General features: G+C 43.3%; 1 protein-coding gene across 6 annotated transcripts in view; it reads left to right on the top strand.

Moving 5' to 3' along the window:
* PLD1 (phospholipase D1) overlaps positions 1–16,854 on the top strand; it is a 316,806-nt gene that overhangs the window by 176,149 nt on the left and 123,803 nt on the right. For all 6 annotated transcript variants that reach the window (XM_082249865.1, XM_082249866.1, XM_082249868.1 and 3 more), the window contains 4 exons: positions 1,051–1,187; positions 5,579–5,724; positions 5,800–5,905; positions 11,353–11,418. In XM_082249865.1, the coding sequence (XP_082105991.1) occupies positions 1,051–1,187; positions 5,579–5,724; positions 5,800–5,905; positions 11,353–11,418 (455 nt within the window). The remainder of the gene's footprint in view (positions 1–1,050; positions 1,188–5,578; positions 5,725–5,799; positions 5,906–11,352; positions 11,419–16,854) is intronic.

The following is a 16,854-nucleotide window of genomic DNA, read 5'->3' as shown; positions in this document are numbered from 1 at the left end:
GCATTCCAGCTTGTTGTAAATAGTCAAACTACTTGGTGAGTATCAGGACGAGCCCATTAATGCAGTATTTTTGTGTCATATCTGTTAATATATGTTTTACTACTCCATTCCACAAATTTTTAATGGCCTACCAATGCAGCATTTTCCCTGTCACAGCACAACACACAGTAGTGCATTGAAGAAGCAAGGAAGGAAAAGAGGGTAAAGGATGTGAACTAGGGTGCTTTTTCAGTCATTTAAAAAAAAAAAAAAAAAATTAAAAAACTGTAGCTGTTGACTTTTAATAAACAGACACTCACCTGTCCAGTTATGTCCTCACTTGAACGGTTTTCTTTATCTGTCTTCAGGTCCCGGCACTGGCATGTTAACTGTTTCCTGGAGTCCTTGCGGCTTCACAGCCAGCTGCACACTGCGCATGGGTGAGCCGCTCTGCACCATGCGAGTGGGTCCCGCAGCTTTTTAGGACTTGTGTCCCAGAAGGCTGCAGGCAGAGAGGGAGGGAGTAGCTGCTCGGATCACCTAGGCAAGGAAGTGGGAGTGGGTACCTGCCAAAGCTAGATACTCGCTCCCCCCCAAAAACAAGTCCCAAAAAGTGGAGGATAAGTAAGAAGAGCAGAACTTCCGGTTTTGGGTGAAGTTCCGCTTTAAAAATATCAGGAAAGAAAACAATATTAATGGTTTAACAAATCAAGCCCAACCTTTTTTACTGGAAGCCCAGATAACTTAAATGAAGCAGTCTTTTTTTGGACATATGAGAAAACTTGACTCACTGGAAAAGGTGATAATGCATAGACCAATTTGTGAAGATTATGGATTCCTGGTGAATGCACTCACTGGTGAATACTGTAGGTCTGCTTTGTAGCGATTTTCCACAAGTTTGGGATTAAATTGTCCAAGACTTCCAAATGTTTTAATTAATGCGGGAAAACCCTGCTTCAGCTTTATGCTCCTAGCTTCAGGTATGCAGGTTTCAATAAGGATGTCCTGATGGTGGTGTTTTATCAGCATTAGTTCTTTGATTTGCTTATAAAAACTATGTTTTCTCTTTAGGTGCCAGCATTCCTTTCTCTGCTATCTATAACACAAAGGGGTTTAAAGAACCTGATCTCCAAACATTCTTGCCAGGATGTCCTATTAAAGTCAAGGTTCTAGAGGCAGAGCGTTTTGCTGCTTCTTCTACGTCAAAGGTGAGTACTATTAAAATTTAATAAAGCATGCCACAGTAATCCATGGCTGTCAACTTTGGTTCTGAATGCTCTTTAATAATTTCAATGACTGTTGCCATTTGTTACTTCAAGTAATTGTTCTTTGCTTTGTGTACACTCTATTCAAATATGCTTTTTGCTCTGTATACATCCTATTAGAATATGCTGACCCTTTAACCACTTAAGCCCCGGAAGATTTTACCCCCATTCCGACCAGGGGGTATTTTGCGATTCGGCACTGCGTGACTTTAACGGACAATTGCGCGGTCGTGCGATGCTGTACCTAAACGAATTTGGCGTCCTTTTTTTCCCACAAACAGAGCTTTCTTTTGGTGGTATTTGATCACCTGTGCGATTTTTTGATCACGCGCTATAAACAAAAAAAGAGCGTCAATTTTGCAAAAATAGCAATATTTTTCACATTTTTTTTATATGAAATTCCCCAAAAAAAAAATTTAAAAATCAAAATTTTTTTACTTTTTCGGCCAATTTGTTTTATGCTACCTATGTTTGGTAAAAAAAATCGCAAAAAGCGTATTTTGATTGGTTTGCGCAAAAGTTATCGCGTTTACTAACAAAGGGAAAGATTTCTGTCATTTTTGTTGTTTTTTTTTTTAACGTGTAATGGCGACAATCTGCGATTTTTTTTTGCAGTACTGCGACATTGGGGCGGACAGATCGGACCCTTGACTGACATTTTTGACACTTTTGGGGTTACCAGTGACATTTCTACAGTAATCAGTGCTATATATATGCACTGTTACTGTAAAAATACACTGGTAGTGAAGGGGTTAACTTTATTTGGGAGGGAGGGGCTGTGTGTATCCCTAGGGGCGTGCTTTCTACTGTGATTGGCTGGGGCTTGAGCTGTATGGACACTGATCAACGGATCTACATACTAGATCCGAGTGATCAGTATCCTAACAGCAAGGAGAATGACAGGCAGCTTGTTTACACAGGCTGCCTGACATTCTCCCTCTCCCCCGCCGATCGCCGAGTGACCGGCGGACATCGGGTCCGCCGGTCACACGCGCGGGGGGGGTCCGTGACCACGCGGGAGCGGGAGCGCGCGCTCGCTCCCTAGACCCTCACAAGCTAGTGACGTAGCCCTACGTCACTTTGCCTGTGAGGGGCTGACTGCCGACGTAGATCGGCGTTAGGCAGTCGGCAAGTGGTTAAAATAGGATGCAACTGTTTTTGGACCTATTTCACCCCTTAAGGGGATTTTAACTTAACTCTGATCCACCAGACTTTATTTCTTCCAAAAAAGTGACAAATTGAATGCCACAGTCTGGGTCACATTGTCAGGATTCAAAATAATCTGTTAGGGAGTAGGAGAAAGGACAACAGTGCATCAATAGTTAGTGACCCAGCCTGCTGTAACTGCATTATGACTCTCAACAGAGCCTTACTTTCTGTGGTACCTAGGGAAGTAAGAACCTTCTTTGTCCTTTCATCATATGTTCTTGGGGATAGGAAACATTAAGGTCAGAGGAACTAACGCAGTAAAGCAGGAGGCCAATTCCTATAGTCAGTGGAAGGTAGGAAATGAGAGCTAATGTAAAGGCATATGTGATACCCAATGTGCTGTTTAGATTGTGTTACTATTGAATCCACAGCTTTAAAAACCATTTTCTTTCCAATCTTTTTAATAATACTTTCCTGTCCCAATAAGAAAATTCAGATCTTTTTCATTTTCTTGTTTCCCCCACTATGTCCTACTTAGAAGCTTCGCTGCCTATGACACAGCCTTTGTTATTCAGACTTTGTTACCCTGTAAGTAACACATGAAGGAAAGTTACCATATACTGAAACACCATACCTTTTAGACCTCTGAAGAGGTATGCTATGGTATCTGGAACCAAGCCATTAGTAGTAGATACTACTATAGTAGATACTAGTAGTAATCCTGTATGTTGCAAGGTGAGGCCTCCATGGATGTAAGTTGTTTTTCCAGCACATCCCTCAATGCTCGATTTGGATTGAGATTTGGAACATTTGGAGGCCAAGTCAACATCTCAAATTTGTTGTGTTCCTCAAACCATTCTTGAATTCATCAGACTAGGCCACATTCTTCCAATGCCCCTGTGGTTCAGTTCTGATGCTTACATGCCCATTGTAGGCACTTTTGACTGTAAACACGGGTCAGTATGGGCACCCTGACCAGTCTGCAGCTACGCAGCGTCATATCAAACAGACTGTGAGTTCTGACGCCTTTCTATCAGAGCCAGCATTACCTTTTTACCAATTTGCGCTACAGTTGCTCTTCTATTGGATGGGACTGCACAAGCCAGCCTTTGCTCACCATGTACGTCAATGAGCCTTGGCCACTCATGACCCTGTCACTGGTTTGCCACTTTTTCTTGCTTGGACCACTTTTGATAGGTACCGATCACAGCACACCAGGAACATCCTACAACTATTTATCCTTGCTCTAGAAAGTTGTCTAGGCAATTTCTATTTGGTCCTTGTCAAAGTTGCGCAAATCCTTACACTTGCCTGTTTTCTTCTGCTTTCAACACATCAACTTCATTGGCAAGGCAACACACTTCCTAATGGCAACCACACTGCCTAATAAATCCCACCCACATTAATATGCCATTTTAATGAGATAATCAATGTTATTCACCTGTCAGTGGTCATACCGTTATAACTGAGTCAGAACCTGACTCCTGCCAAAAAAATTTCATTTTTGGGCACAGCTTGGGGAAGAATTAGGAAATTGGTTAGGTTTTATTTCTGTGTATGTCAAAGTGAAGAGAGATTATTTTGCTTCCTGCCCTTGTAACAGATTATCAAAAGGATGGTAATTGATAGAACCTCTCTCCAGCAAGGACGGACAAAACAGCAAATACAACTTTTTTTGGTATAGTGGAAATGTTCGCTTGTCCTGATGAACCCTTTTTCTCATTTTATGTCATGTCCTGGAAAATCTGCCAGATTGGGACACAAATGGATGTAAATAAGACAAAAAAATGTCAAATGTCTCAACACTCCATCAACTAGTCTGCAAAAAAAAAAAATTGCACTGTTTTGACTATTTGTATTCTATTTGTAGTTGCATATTGTATATTTGCAAAGATATTTGTAGAAGCAACACGGTCAAGGACCCTCTGTGAACTTGCGTGAAGTGTTGTGAACTCACTGAGATTAGATTTAAATACATCTTGGGACATAAATAGCAATGATTACCTTGCAGATATACCTGAAGGTAGCCCGTTAAGCCCCCGTTCACATCGGCGCGATTTGGCAGGTCAAATTGCAGCCTATTGCCAGCAATTAGAGCATCCGAATTGGTGCAATGCCACCTTGCTGCGCCACACTCCTTACCAAAAGTAGTTTCTGCACTACTTTTGGCAACTTCTTCTGTGCATGAACCTGCCAAGTTGTCTTTTAAGTCACTCCTGAAGGTGGACTGAAATGTGGCTTTGAAATTGTGTGAGTCCAGATGAAGTTGCGCGATTTTAAAGCCATGTTCAGTGGGAACGAGGGCTAAAGGTGCAGAGACACACCAGAATCCCAGTACAGCAAATTGCACTAGAAGTTGCTCAGGAATGTAAAGTGCTGTGTGGGTCTGATTGCAGCCCAGATAAAGAGTACCTCCACTGACATATTTTGGGGTCCTGCCCCTTCTTTGGGGTGCAGCCAGGGTATTCCTGAACAAGTTGTGGGACACTCTAGTGCATTGTCCATTGACTGGTTTAGCATCCATCCAGCAACACACCTCTACTTCTACCTCCATCCTTGCCAGATTGGAGGTTTTTATGCATCTGTAGATGTGAGCTGACATCCAATATGAGTTGCTTTTCCTGCTGATATTTTCTGATCAAGTCACCATTTTGTGCAAGTGTGCAATTGTGTTCACATTTGATTTAATAAAAATTGAGTTATCTATACTTTCCAGTGCATTCTGTTTGCTTTCTCATGAAAATTTAGCTGACTACAACCAACTCAGTCTTTTCCCTTGTATCAAATTATTTTGTTTAGAGAAAGACCATTAATAATGATCAAGTCATTTGTTTTATTTGTAGTTAGATGTGTGGCCAGCATAAGAATTGTACTTCTCTACAGTAGCAGTGTCTGACACTTGATATAATAATTTAGACATGAGAACATATACTTGCTATGGGCCTCAAGTCTGTAGATGTCTCAGTTAACTATCTGCATTGCCTGTAGCCAGTCTGGTTTCTCCAGGTTGGGAATTTTATAGATGTGATTTCAGAGTTAATCTGTCAGACTGTTTAATTTCTAAAAATCATTATTGCTAATGTTGTGTTCTAGTTTCCTCACCATCCTTTTTTCACTTGCATTTCCTGTAAAAAAAGTATCCCAGAAAATTACATTTATTAATGTTTATTTCGGTTTCATTTCAGACTTCAGTTTTGAGCATTTACACAATTGAGCTGACTCATGCAGAATTCACATGGCAAGTCAAGAGGAAATATAAGCATTTTCAGGATCTTCACCGAGAACTCCTACGATACAAAGCTTTCATCCGCATTCCTATTCCCACCAGAAGGTAATGTCCTCATTTGCTTAATTCTGTGATTGGAATCTCTTGCCCGTGGCCAAGACTAATGGCTGTTATTTACAGCCACACAGTAAGAAGACAGACTGTAAGAAGAGGAGATGTGAGGTCCATGCCAACTCTACCTCGGAATGCCGAGATTGTCAGAGAGGAGCAGTCATCAAGTAGAAGGGTAATTTTAGCCAAAGCTCAATGCTATTTCTAACACTGGACTTTGGGAGAAGACCTCTTTTATTTAAAGCTTGCCTTACACTATTATCTATAATTTTCAGACATATGTTTTCTATTTAGGTTTCTCATATGTGTGATAGTGTGAAGATTCTTATATCGGGAGGGGGTGGAGAGAAAGAAATAGGCAGCTGAAGTTTTTTTTTTTTTTATTATTATTATTATTATAGCAAGGGTTGGAGCAATTTTCATTTTGCTGATGTCATCTCTTCACCTCACTCTCTGACACTGTACCAACACACAATTCTTCACTCTCCACCTCTGCCCTCAAGTCCACTGCTTTGCTCCCCATCACTGCACTTTCGCACACTTCCTCACTCAGTCAATGCACTGATGTGCACATCTTCACTCCCCACTGCTGCAACCATATGCGGTTCCTCACTCTACACCACTGTACCGCCGTGCTTAAACTCCACTCTCCAATGCATTTCTTTACTTTTCAACACTAAACCAGCATTCCCTTCTTCTCTCTCTGCCACTATACCAACACACACAACCCCACTTGCTCCCACTGCACCAATATGCATGTCTTCACTCTCCCCCACTGCCTTGACATGCACTTCACCACCATTGCAATGATGTTCCCTTTCCCTAGCTTATACTTAATGTTATTTACACAGCCAGATTTTTTTCACGTGATTTTGTTGTGTTCAATGCCCTCCTTTTCAAGCTGTCCACACACATTGCAATCTTTGGATTTACTATTATTTATGTAGTGTGTGGGCCTAACTAAACAACCTATTTAATTGTTTCCCTTCAGATAGATTTTACCAGTATATGGTTGTTGGTAGTGTAGCACCCTACAAGGTAGGTGCTAGGCAAAGTATAGTGGGCCTTAGCTGCCTAACAGCAGGGCCATGATTTTCAGCTGGGCTGTCATGTCTCCCAGGTGTTGCTATTGAGACTGGGGAGTCTCCCCACTGGCTCCACAAGAAGGGTTCTCATTGGGCAGTGGAGGAAAACCAATCAGTGGCACATTCAGGCCTGTATCTACCCCAGAAAGGCAGATTCTGCCACACAGAATTCTGGGAGTGGGTGTAAGTTTGAGCATGATGCAGCGTCTTTGGCAGGAAGCAGAGTCCCAGGGGGGAGAGTGTGGCTTTCCCTCCTCCTGTCAGCAGGATCGGGTGTCCCGGGCGGCTTGCCTGAGGGGACGGAGTGAGCTGAGCTAATCTGCAGAGAGGATCCGGTGTGCCGAGGACCAGCAGAGCTAAAGGGGGTCCAGTTTCAGTTTTGTGAGTACTGTATACTTCCCCGGGAGTCTGCCTAGCAGAGGGGACAACTTCGGGGAAGGTCCAAGGGATCCAGGAGCCAGCTAGTGGTAAAGGGGGTGCCAGAGTTGATCCTGAAGTGTAGAGGGGGCTCCTAGTGAATGGACCCTGAAGTGTAGAGGGGGAGCCTAGTGAGAGGACCCTGAAGTGTAAAGGGGGTGCCAGCGGTTGGGCCTTGAAGAGTTAAAGTGTGCAGTGTTGAGAGTTGCAGCAGCACAAGCAGTTACAAGGAGCTACCTCAGTCAGTGAAGAGCTGGAGGGAGATGTTCACAGGACTTTTGAGCTATTCAGAGTGTCAAAAGTCAAGTCTCACCACAGTCCAGGATCTTTTGAAGTTAACCAAAGTGTTAAGGTTAAGTTCTAGCACAGTTCAGCAAAACTGTATTTCTCTATCGCTCATTGACAGACGTAGTCCTCGGTGATACAGCACCTTCGGGTTATGTTGCCTCCACAGGAGTAGGACTAGACAGGAAATAAAATGCTCTGGCCACACCCTAGGGGCAGTCCCAGAGGGTATATCCTCTCTCTCTCTGCCTCAGCAAATCAGTTTTTTTCTGTCTAGTCAGGAGTAAGGACCTAGATACCTTGCTGGGATCTTCGGTCCTGGCAGGATTTTTTTCTTAGAAAAGAATTTTTTAAGACCGCTTTTTTTCTCCAGTGTTCCTGTGAGATCTTCAAGCAAGAAAGCTGAACTGGGCGACGGGCTGGATGTTGAGATCCAGTGGTCACCCCAGTTCAGCCTACGAGCACGTGCAGGCCATAGCTCCGCGCTGGGTCGGCCGCGACATAGTCCCACTGGACGGGGACTGACCCTGCGAGTTAAACGTCTCGCTGAAACGCCAAAGACCATGAGTCACGGCGCCCGTATTGGTCGACAGCCCTCCTACCTCGGTGGAGAGGGGTACTGTCAGGAGTTGGCGCCCGCCTGGTTCCGGTATGGTGAGTAGTATGTTCCCCCTTTCCCCCTGACGGGTCTTGTGGTGAACGCGGGCCCCTCTCTGTAATGGTAAGGATGGGTTCCCCTCTATCCTACAACATGTCACAGATCCCCCTAATTGAGTGTGATTTTTGTGTACAAGAAGCCAGGAGGCTTGGTTTGGGAGCTGACAATCTAATTGTAAAGATGTGTAAATGATTGTAGTCAGTGCCAGTACTAGAACTTTACTGTGATAGTATAAGGTATCCTACCTGTCAGTAGCCACAGGGCGATGTCTATACATGTATACTGCATTCCAGATCATTCCTCCAGCTAAGCAGCGGACCGCATACGGCCCGCTAGGGTCCGGTACCTCCGACCACGCTGACCACCATGAGGGTGAAGGGTTGTGAGGCCGAGATCCTTCTGCAGACATGCCGTTATTCTGTGCAGGCCGCCGCCATTGTCTGGTAGATCGCACGAGGCCGCCATTTTGGTGTAGCCTCGTGTCTCCAGCATGGGGGCGGCCATGTTTGAGGTGACTCAAACACCTCATGGAGCCAGGGGGAGGAGCCGGCAGGCGTGTTAAGGGGCGGAGCCGCCTCTTTTACCCAGGAAATAGGGCCAAAGACTTCCTGTCTGTAACAAGACAAGCACTGAGCAAGCTGATGAAAACTTCTGTGCATCAGGGATGAGCCTTGGGGTCTGTCTCTCTCTCTGTGGGGTCCAAAAAGGCAGGTAACACTGAGGGGCGCTGTTGCGACTGGGGGACACAAAAAAAAAAAAAAGTTTTTTTTTTTTTTACTTTGTCATTTTTTGTCGCTGGCAAGTGTCTTGTATAATCATTGACCCTGCCGCATAGGTATCCCCACCTGATCCCCTCAAGGTGGCCGCAGGACCCTCCAGTACCCCACTTGTTTTTAATGCATTATCGGCAATTTTGGAGTCTTTGGTATCCCGGGTGGAGGTGGCCTGTCAGGGACGGGGGTCAAGTAGCGACCCCCGCCTACCCCTATTGTTTATCAGATACTTCAGATACGGATTCGGAACTGGTCAATGCAGTTGCAGGTCCCTCTTAGGGGGCTGTTGTCTCAGGTAATATCTCCTCAGCAGTGAGGAGCACGTTTCTGCCTCCGCCATAGCACAAGAGTGGTGGATGCACTAGTTGTGTCCGTCCAGGAAACCTTTAGTCTTGAGGTTACACCGGCAGAGGTAGCTGAGACTGAGATTCCTTTTTGGTACTTGTTAGCCTACCAAAAGGGCGAAGGATTTTCCTTTACCCAAATGGGGTCGTTTTGAAACGAACCCCTGTTATTTCCAAACGCATGGCTAGGTGCTATCCGTTTGAGGAATTCCTCTTTATAGGATAGACGGTACCACCTGCTGTCTTGCCACAGACTGTTAGGATAAAAAGACCTCGTAAATAACGAGGACCTTCCTTTTCTGCTCATATAGAGTTGTTCGTTCCGCGAGGGCGGGCGATAAGGCGAAACCCTCCAAAGCCCCTTTAGAGGGGTTTCAAAGGGCGCTGGTCGGGTAAACAAAGAGTCCGGCTCAGCCAAGCCTGAAGAATATAGCCTGATGCGCCCCTACCCATCTCTGGGGTGGGGGGGGGGGATGTCTTCACCGGTTTCTGGAGGACACAGGATCGAGTTTCGATCACTTCCACCGGTGCGACTCTGCCCTTCTAACATTGAACGGTTTCAGGGGTTCTATTCGAACCTATTCACAATGCCCAGGAAAGAGGGCAAGGTGCGTCCAAATCTGGACTTGGGAAGAAATAGAGTCCATCCGTACAGTGGTGGCCTCCCTGCATAAAAGAGATTTCCTGGCGTCCATAGACATATAGGATGCCTATCTTTATATCTCCATCATCGCAGGACATCAGCGTTTTTTCGCTTTCCCAAAGATCATCCCTGGTTCCCACCAGGAGACTGAACTATCTGGGCCTAAGGTTGGATACATCCTGGGCAAGAGAGTTTCTCCTTGCTGGGAAACTCCAGAAGGTTCAGTCAACGATTCGGATGTTGCTGTCCGTCAATTGGCTGGGACTGATGGTGGCCTTCTTAGAGGCAGTACCGTATACCCAGTCTCATACCCGAATTCTCCTGAAGGAGATTCTTTTTTAATGGAATCAGAATTCCGATTCCCTGGACAATCGGATCCGGTTGAGCGAGAGGACCAGGAAGTCTCCGATGCTCAACCAGGGGAAGTCATTTCTTCCGATAGTATCCAGATTACCAATAAGGGTATCGGAATTGAGAGCGATCAGATTTTGTCTGATTTACTGGATCGAGCAGCTCTAGAGCAGCCCGATTCGGATCCAATCGCATATGGCCTCTTCATCCAGAGGTTTTTTCCCTAGCTGTCCCTTCATTGGGACATCCCGGATGTGGATCTGTTGGCACCTTGGCCTAACAGGAAGGTGCGGAGGTTTGTAGCTCGCGCCACGATCCTCTAGCGGACGCAGAAGAAACGCTGATCGCCCCGTGGGGGCAGTATCAGCTACGGCATGCCTTCCATCCTCTCAAGTTGCTGCGGGAACTTCTTCGCAGGATAGAGGTGGAGGGAATTCAAGTTATTCTGGAAATTCTGGATTGACCTCGTCAAGCCTGGTACGCCGACTTGGCGAGGCTAGTCGCGGACGCTCCTTGGAGACTTCCTCTCGGGGAGGATTTGCGGTCTCAGGGACCGATCTTCCATCTTGCTTTACAGTCGCTGGCTTAATTCTAGTTCTAATTTTCCTGTCACTGAGGTTGAAAATTAACATCGATTTGACTCCACTAATGATTTGAAAATTGAACATTTGAAACAAAAGGTTTGGAATGACCATTGTACTAGCATATAGCCAATTTACCCAAACAGGTTTGGTGACTACAAGGTACTAACAGCAAGGCGGTTTATGCAGTGGGTGGATTGGTATATTACAGCTATGCCTGAATAAAAAAACCTGAATAAAAAATGGATTTCCTCCTGCTACATAATACCGAGCTGAGAGGATCATGTATACAGGTACTGTATATGTTCTATTTCCAATGTATACAGTTGTATAGAATATGTTGAATTGTGCGTTCATACTTTTTGTTGTACATGAGCAAGTAAGCTCCTTCACTTCCTGAGAAATGAAGATTATTTTTTATAAAGCCATCTTCTATTTTGAGTATTCTGAGCTAATATGAGAATGTTTTACATTTTCTATTACAGAAACAGCTGGAAGACTACATAACCGCACTATTAAAGATGCCAATGTACAGAAATTATCATGCTACAGTAAGTGAAAAAGGGGCCAATTTCAATGTTTTTCCAGCTGAAACTGTTTTTCATTTAGCTACATTACTGTTTGCATAGACATTTGGCAAATGACTATGATTTCAGTATTATAATATTGATGCTGCTATACTGGTAGATGTTTACATTGACTTTAAAACTACAAGTTGCCCTCTATAAGAGCCATTATCAGCGTAGCAATCATGATCTTCCCTTACGCTATGCAGTGTTTTTCTGACCAGGGTTTCTCATTTTCTCATCAGTCGTCAAGTGTTTGGCGTTTGCTTTGAAAGGGCAAATCTTAGATGTAGGCATGCTATAAATGTCAAACCTGCCAAATGAAAAACATCACTAGGCAGAGATCTGTTTGGATTTGCTGATCTGTTTTCCATAAATTTATTTAATAAATTCTACTTCTGAAGCAAACTGTGTCATCAGCAATCGGAACGCTCATATGATTTGTAATTCAACATATGCTGTGAAGCATAAACTGACAGTTTATAAATGTTATGAGTAAAAGTTGCTGTAAAGTGGGTTCTGGAATATCTGAATATCATTCCTAAACATTATCGCCCTTCTAATGTTGCAGTATTAATAGTATTCTTTTCTTGGATGCAAAAGCTACAAGCAGTGTTCTGAGGTATTCAGAATCCCTTGTGTCTGTAGTGAAAGGATTTACAGCTGTTTATATGGGATTATATTCCTGATTGCTTTATTGTAGACCTATATCCATTCAATGCATTTATTAGTCTGTTAGTCTGCTGTAAAGCTTGTAAACAAATAAAAAAAGACTAACAAACAAGAACACACACTCACACCAAGTATTTTACTTTAATAAAGGAACCCCTAAAATGTTTACCTTTCTTTTACATGAAATTCCACCTCAAGTCAGCACTAAACCCAAACCCAAAAATGTAATATATGCAATCATTTAGCTGCGGCTGCATTAGGTTTTTTTATTTACGCTTTCCCCCCTCTGTTTCTACCTGGTGATCTGCCCATTTACACACCACCTGTAGTTGAGTGCCCCCACTGTGGATGAAGGAGCACAGGGGCACCTTTGGATTGCAGCATTGTCAGTATGGGGGAAGGGAAGTGTTAGATACGCTATCAGATATAAATACATTAATTATTGAAGCCAAACTCCAGCTAATACTTTATAAGCAGTTACAGCATAATTAAAGGTTTTACATAAAAGCTGATCATTGTAAGCACCCCCGCCACTGGTAAATGGTTTGTCTCATCTCTGTAACTGATGCATTCTGTTGGTGAGCATGTTCTTTTGAAAAACCACAGGCGCACTTGCTGGATTACTACATGAAAAAAGAATAAAAGTCTAAAAGAAAATGAATGCGACCATCACAATAAGAAGAATTTTTAGGCTGCAATATAATGTATTTTCGGGTTTAATACCACTTTCAGCAAAGATTTTGTGACTAATATGCTTCACTTACCTTTCTTTTCTGAAACACTGATGCATTTTTTTAAGGGGTTCCTTTAACATACTTGCATTTAAAGTCACTGGATGGGTAGGATGAAGGGATGTTATTCCAATTTATGTCTGCTTTAAAGTGCTTTGTGGAACAAATCTCTGTAAAGGATGACAAACAGCAATGAGTGAATTACAGACCAGAAGGTAATACATAATCATGACTCGATAGGAAGAAAGGTTACCCATAATTTATGGAAGAAATGGACAAGATGATGGGACAATTATTAATGCTTTGAAATGGTAAAAAGTGAGATGGTATACACTATATTACCAAAAGTATTGGGACGCTTTCCTTTACACACACAATAACCTAAATGGCATCCCAGTCATAGTCCGTAGTGTTCAATATTGAGTTGGCCCACCCTTAGCAGCTTCAACTCTTCTGGGAAGGCTGTCCACAAGATTTAGGAGTGTGTCTATGGGAATGTTTTGACTGTTCTTCCTGAAGCGCATTTGGGAGGTCAGGTACTGATGTGGATGAGAGAGCCTGACTTGCAGTCTACGCATTAATTCATCCCAAAGGTGTTCTATTGGGTTGAAGTTAGGATTCTGTGCAGGCCAGTCAAGTTCCTCCACCCCAAACTCACTCATCCATGTCTTTTATGGACCTTGCTTTGTGCACTGGTCCAAATCATTTGGTGCAGGGGCATTATGGTGTGGAGTTTTTTTTATTTAGGGGTTAGGCTTGCCCCTTAGTTCCAATGAAGAGAACTCTTAAGGCGTCAGCATACCAAGACATTTTGGACAATTTCACGCTCCCAACTTTCTGGGAACAGTTTGGGGATGGCCCCTTCCTGTTCCAACATGACTCCACACCAGTGCACAAACAAAGCCCATAAAGACATGGATGAGCGGGTTTGGGGTGGAGGAACTTGACTGTCCAGCACAGAGTCCTGACTTCAACCCGATAGAACACCTTTTGGATGAAGTGGAGGGGAGACTGTAAGCCAGACCTTCTTGTCCACATCAGTGCCTGACCTCATAAATGCCCTTCTGGAAGAATGGTCAAACATTTCCATAGGTACACTCCTAAACCTTGTGGACAACCTTAACAGAAGAGTTAAAGCTGTTATAGCTGCAAAGGGTGGGCCAACTCAATATTGAACCCTACGGATAAAGACTGGGATGCAATTAAAGTTAATATGCGTGTAAAGGCAGGCGTTCCAATACTTTTTGAAAAATAGTGTTTCATTTAGTAGGATTTTCTGAGGGATATTTTCAACCCTCAGCATGAAGTGTTATGCCCCGTACACACGTACCGATTGTCGGCCGTAAATATTCGGCCGAAGACCGATCGGCCGATTGTAGGCTTGTTAGTATGATGCTTCTGACAGCCGACAGCGCATTTTCGGCCGAACAGAATCTGTCGTGCAAGCATTAAAATTTTTGTTGGCCAACACCAGAACGGCGGATTGTTCGTCAGTCAGTACAGATTTCGGCCGACAGACAGCAGATTAGCAAGACTGGGCATGCTCAGAAAAGAAAAAAGACAAGGAAAGTTAACCATCACATGACATCACTTCTGCAGTCGGCTGTTGTTGGCCGACAAAATTCGTGTGCAGTCTTTTGCAGTTTTCAACAGACACGACAGCCCTGGACAAAAGACGGCCGATCGTTCGGCCGACGATCGGTACGTGTGTACGAGGCTTTAGTAGGCAATCTGACTTCAGAATATTCTCAAAGTATTCCTATGGCAAAGGTTGTGGAACTGTGCACACCAATGGCACATCCTACTGTGGTCGATACATGGACTGTTCTTGTCTTGTGTAAATGTCACCACTGGTACACAGCTCTGTCAAGATTTCTTGAGGAGTGGTTTGAAGAAGAAGAAGCTTCCTTTATATAAAATACAATTAAAAAAAAAAGGAAATATGGCACCCAGGTTATCAATGGTTACAAACAACCAGAAAAAAGGAGGGTTTTTTAATTGTGAACGCTGCTAACTATCTGTAGGTATACCAAACACCAGAATTATGGGAATATCAGTCAGCGCAGACTCCCCTTGTTAATGAAGCAGGGAAAATTAAGTAAATTGTCCCCTATTTTATATAAAAATCTATGTGCTCAATCCTAAAGTGCTAGTGTAATTATTTTAAACAATTACTCTCACATAAACGTGATAAATCTGTGCCACATGCAGAACACATCATGCATGTAAAAAACACAATCCTAAAACTACAAATTCTTATAGTGCATAACAAACATATACTGTGAATACAAAATCAAATATCATTATAAAGTGATCCAAAAATCAAAAACCACAAAAATTGTCTCCTATTTCATAAAGTCCCTTAGAAAAAAAGTAAAAAATGTGCATATAGCAATGTGCAAAATCTTCAACTAAACAAGTCTGTGCTAACACCCAGTGCGATCCTTCCACCGATCACCCCAAACCTAATCGCCATATGAAGTGGCTGGAAATATTATGAACGAGCTTCAACGCCTTCTTCTAAAATGTCCAGCAGACTGGCTCCTAACCCTATAGTTGATATTCCCGTCTTTGTTGCTAGTCTTTCTTATAGAGATGTATGGAGGTATATATTTTAAGATAAAAGGAGAATCCACGTAAAACCATAAAACTCTATCAGTTTATATTAAACAACAATAGTATCACTCACATTTTAAAAGTGTCTGCCCGACACTAAGGAACAAGCTCTTTTTGTATGTATCCGTATCACCGCCGGCTGTCATTCCAAAGCCACGAGCGAGATTGTGACATGCGCGGTGGTGTCCAACGTTCTAGCCCCGTCCTGCTAATGATATTTGATTTTGTATTCACAGTATACATTTGTTATGCGCTATATGAATTTGTAGGTTTAAGATTGTATTTTGTGTTCTGCATGTGGCACTGACTTATCACGTTTTATGTGAGAGTGATTGTTTACAATAATTGCACTGCACTTTAGGATTGAGCACATAGTTTTTTGATAAAATAGTGAATAATTTACCTAATTATTCCCACTTCATTAACTAGGGGAGTTTAGAGCTGTGCTGACTGGTTTTCCCATTTTCCTTTCATAAAAGCATTGTGTCTTGAGGCAGCACCCTTTTGTACACCCATTATCAGAATTGCTTCAATTGGGATTAAAAGAGAAAACTTTCCCATGAAGTCACCCAGCATTTGCTAGATCTCCCCTCCTTGAACTTCTTTGGGGGCACCCTAGAACACTTGCATGTTTTACCTTCTGTGAAGAATTAATGTTAGCCTTCTAACTGAATTGCTTTTTGCCAGCTTATTGTCTTCATTGAAATGAGGTCAAAATGTTGATAAATAGCTATCTCTTACATTCATTAATGGACACAGCCTCTTCTTCATAAGCCATCACCAAACAGTGCATTATAGCCCTACCTACAGGAGTAGGACACTAGGCAGAAAAAAAAACTCAGCTCCTCATATGAGCAGTCCTCTCTGGGCATAAAACGAGCATAGGTGTGCGCACAGGGTGTGCCCAGGCACACCCTAATCACCCTGTGCAGCACAGATTCCCCCTACTGCCCTGGCTCCCCTTACCCCCACAGATCTTCCGGCTTCCCTCCACTCCTCTCCAGCCGACTGTTGCTGTGGGGATTTTTTTGGATGAGCGGGGAAAGGGGCCGGTAAATATATCATTTGCCGGCCCCTTCCCTTTCTGAATGAACATCGTGAGTGATCGGTAGTGTGTTTGAGCTTTGGTGTGCACACCCTAATGCATTAGGCTGCGCACACCTATGAAAACGAGAGGGGGTTTTATGCCCAGAGAGGACTCTTTCTCCAATCATTCTGCCTGAGGGGTCTCCCGCTATTCTGCCTAGTGTCTTCACGAGTATGGATGGGTTTTCTTGGTGGTTTAACACTTCGGTCTCCATAGAAAATATGGATTCAATGGTGGCAGTGTATTTAAAAATTTATTTTTCAACCATCTGTGTGGCTTTGTTAACTCTGAAGAAAATGTCATTTTGTAAATTTA

The sequence above is a fragment of the Pelophylax lessonae genome, assembly GCF_965119305.1.
Source record: "Pelophylax lessonae genome assembly, chromosome: 3".
Taxonomy (NCBI): domain Eukaryota; kingdom Metazoa; phylum Chordata; class Amphibia; order Anura; family Ranidae; genus Pelophylax; species Pelophylax lessonae.
Note: the sequence above shows the minus strand (reverse complement) of the source record. Positions and strands in the feature narration are given on the sequence as shown.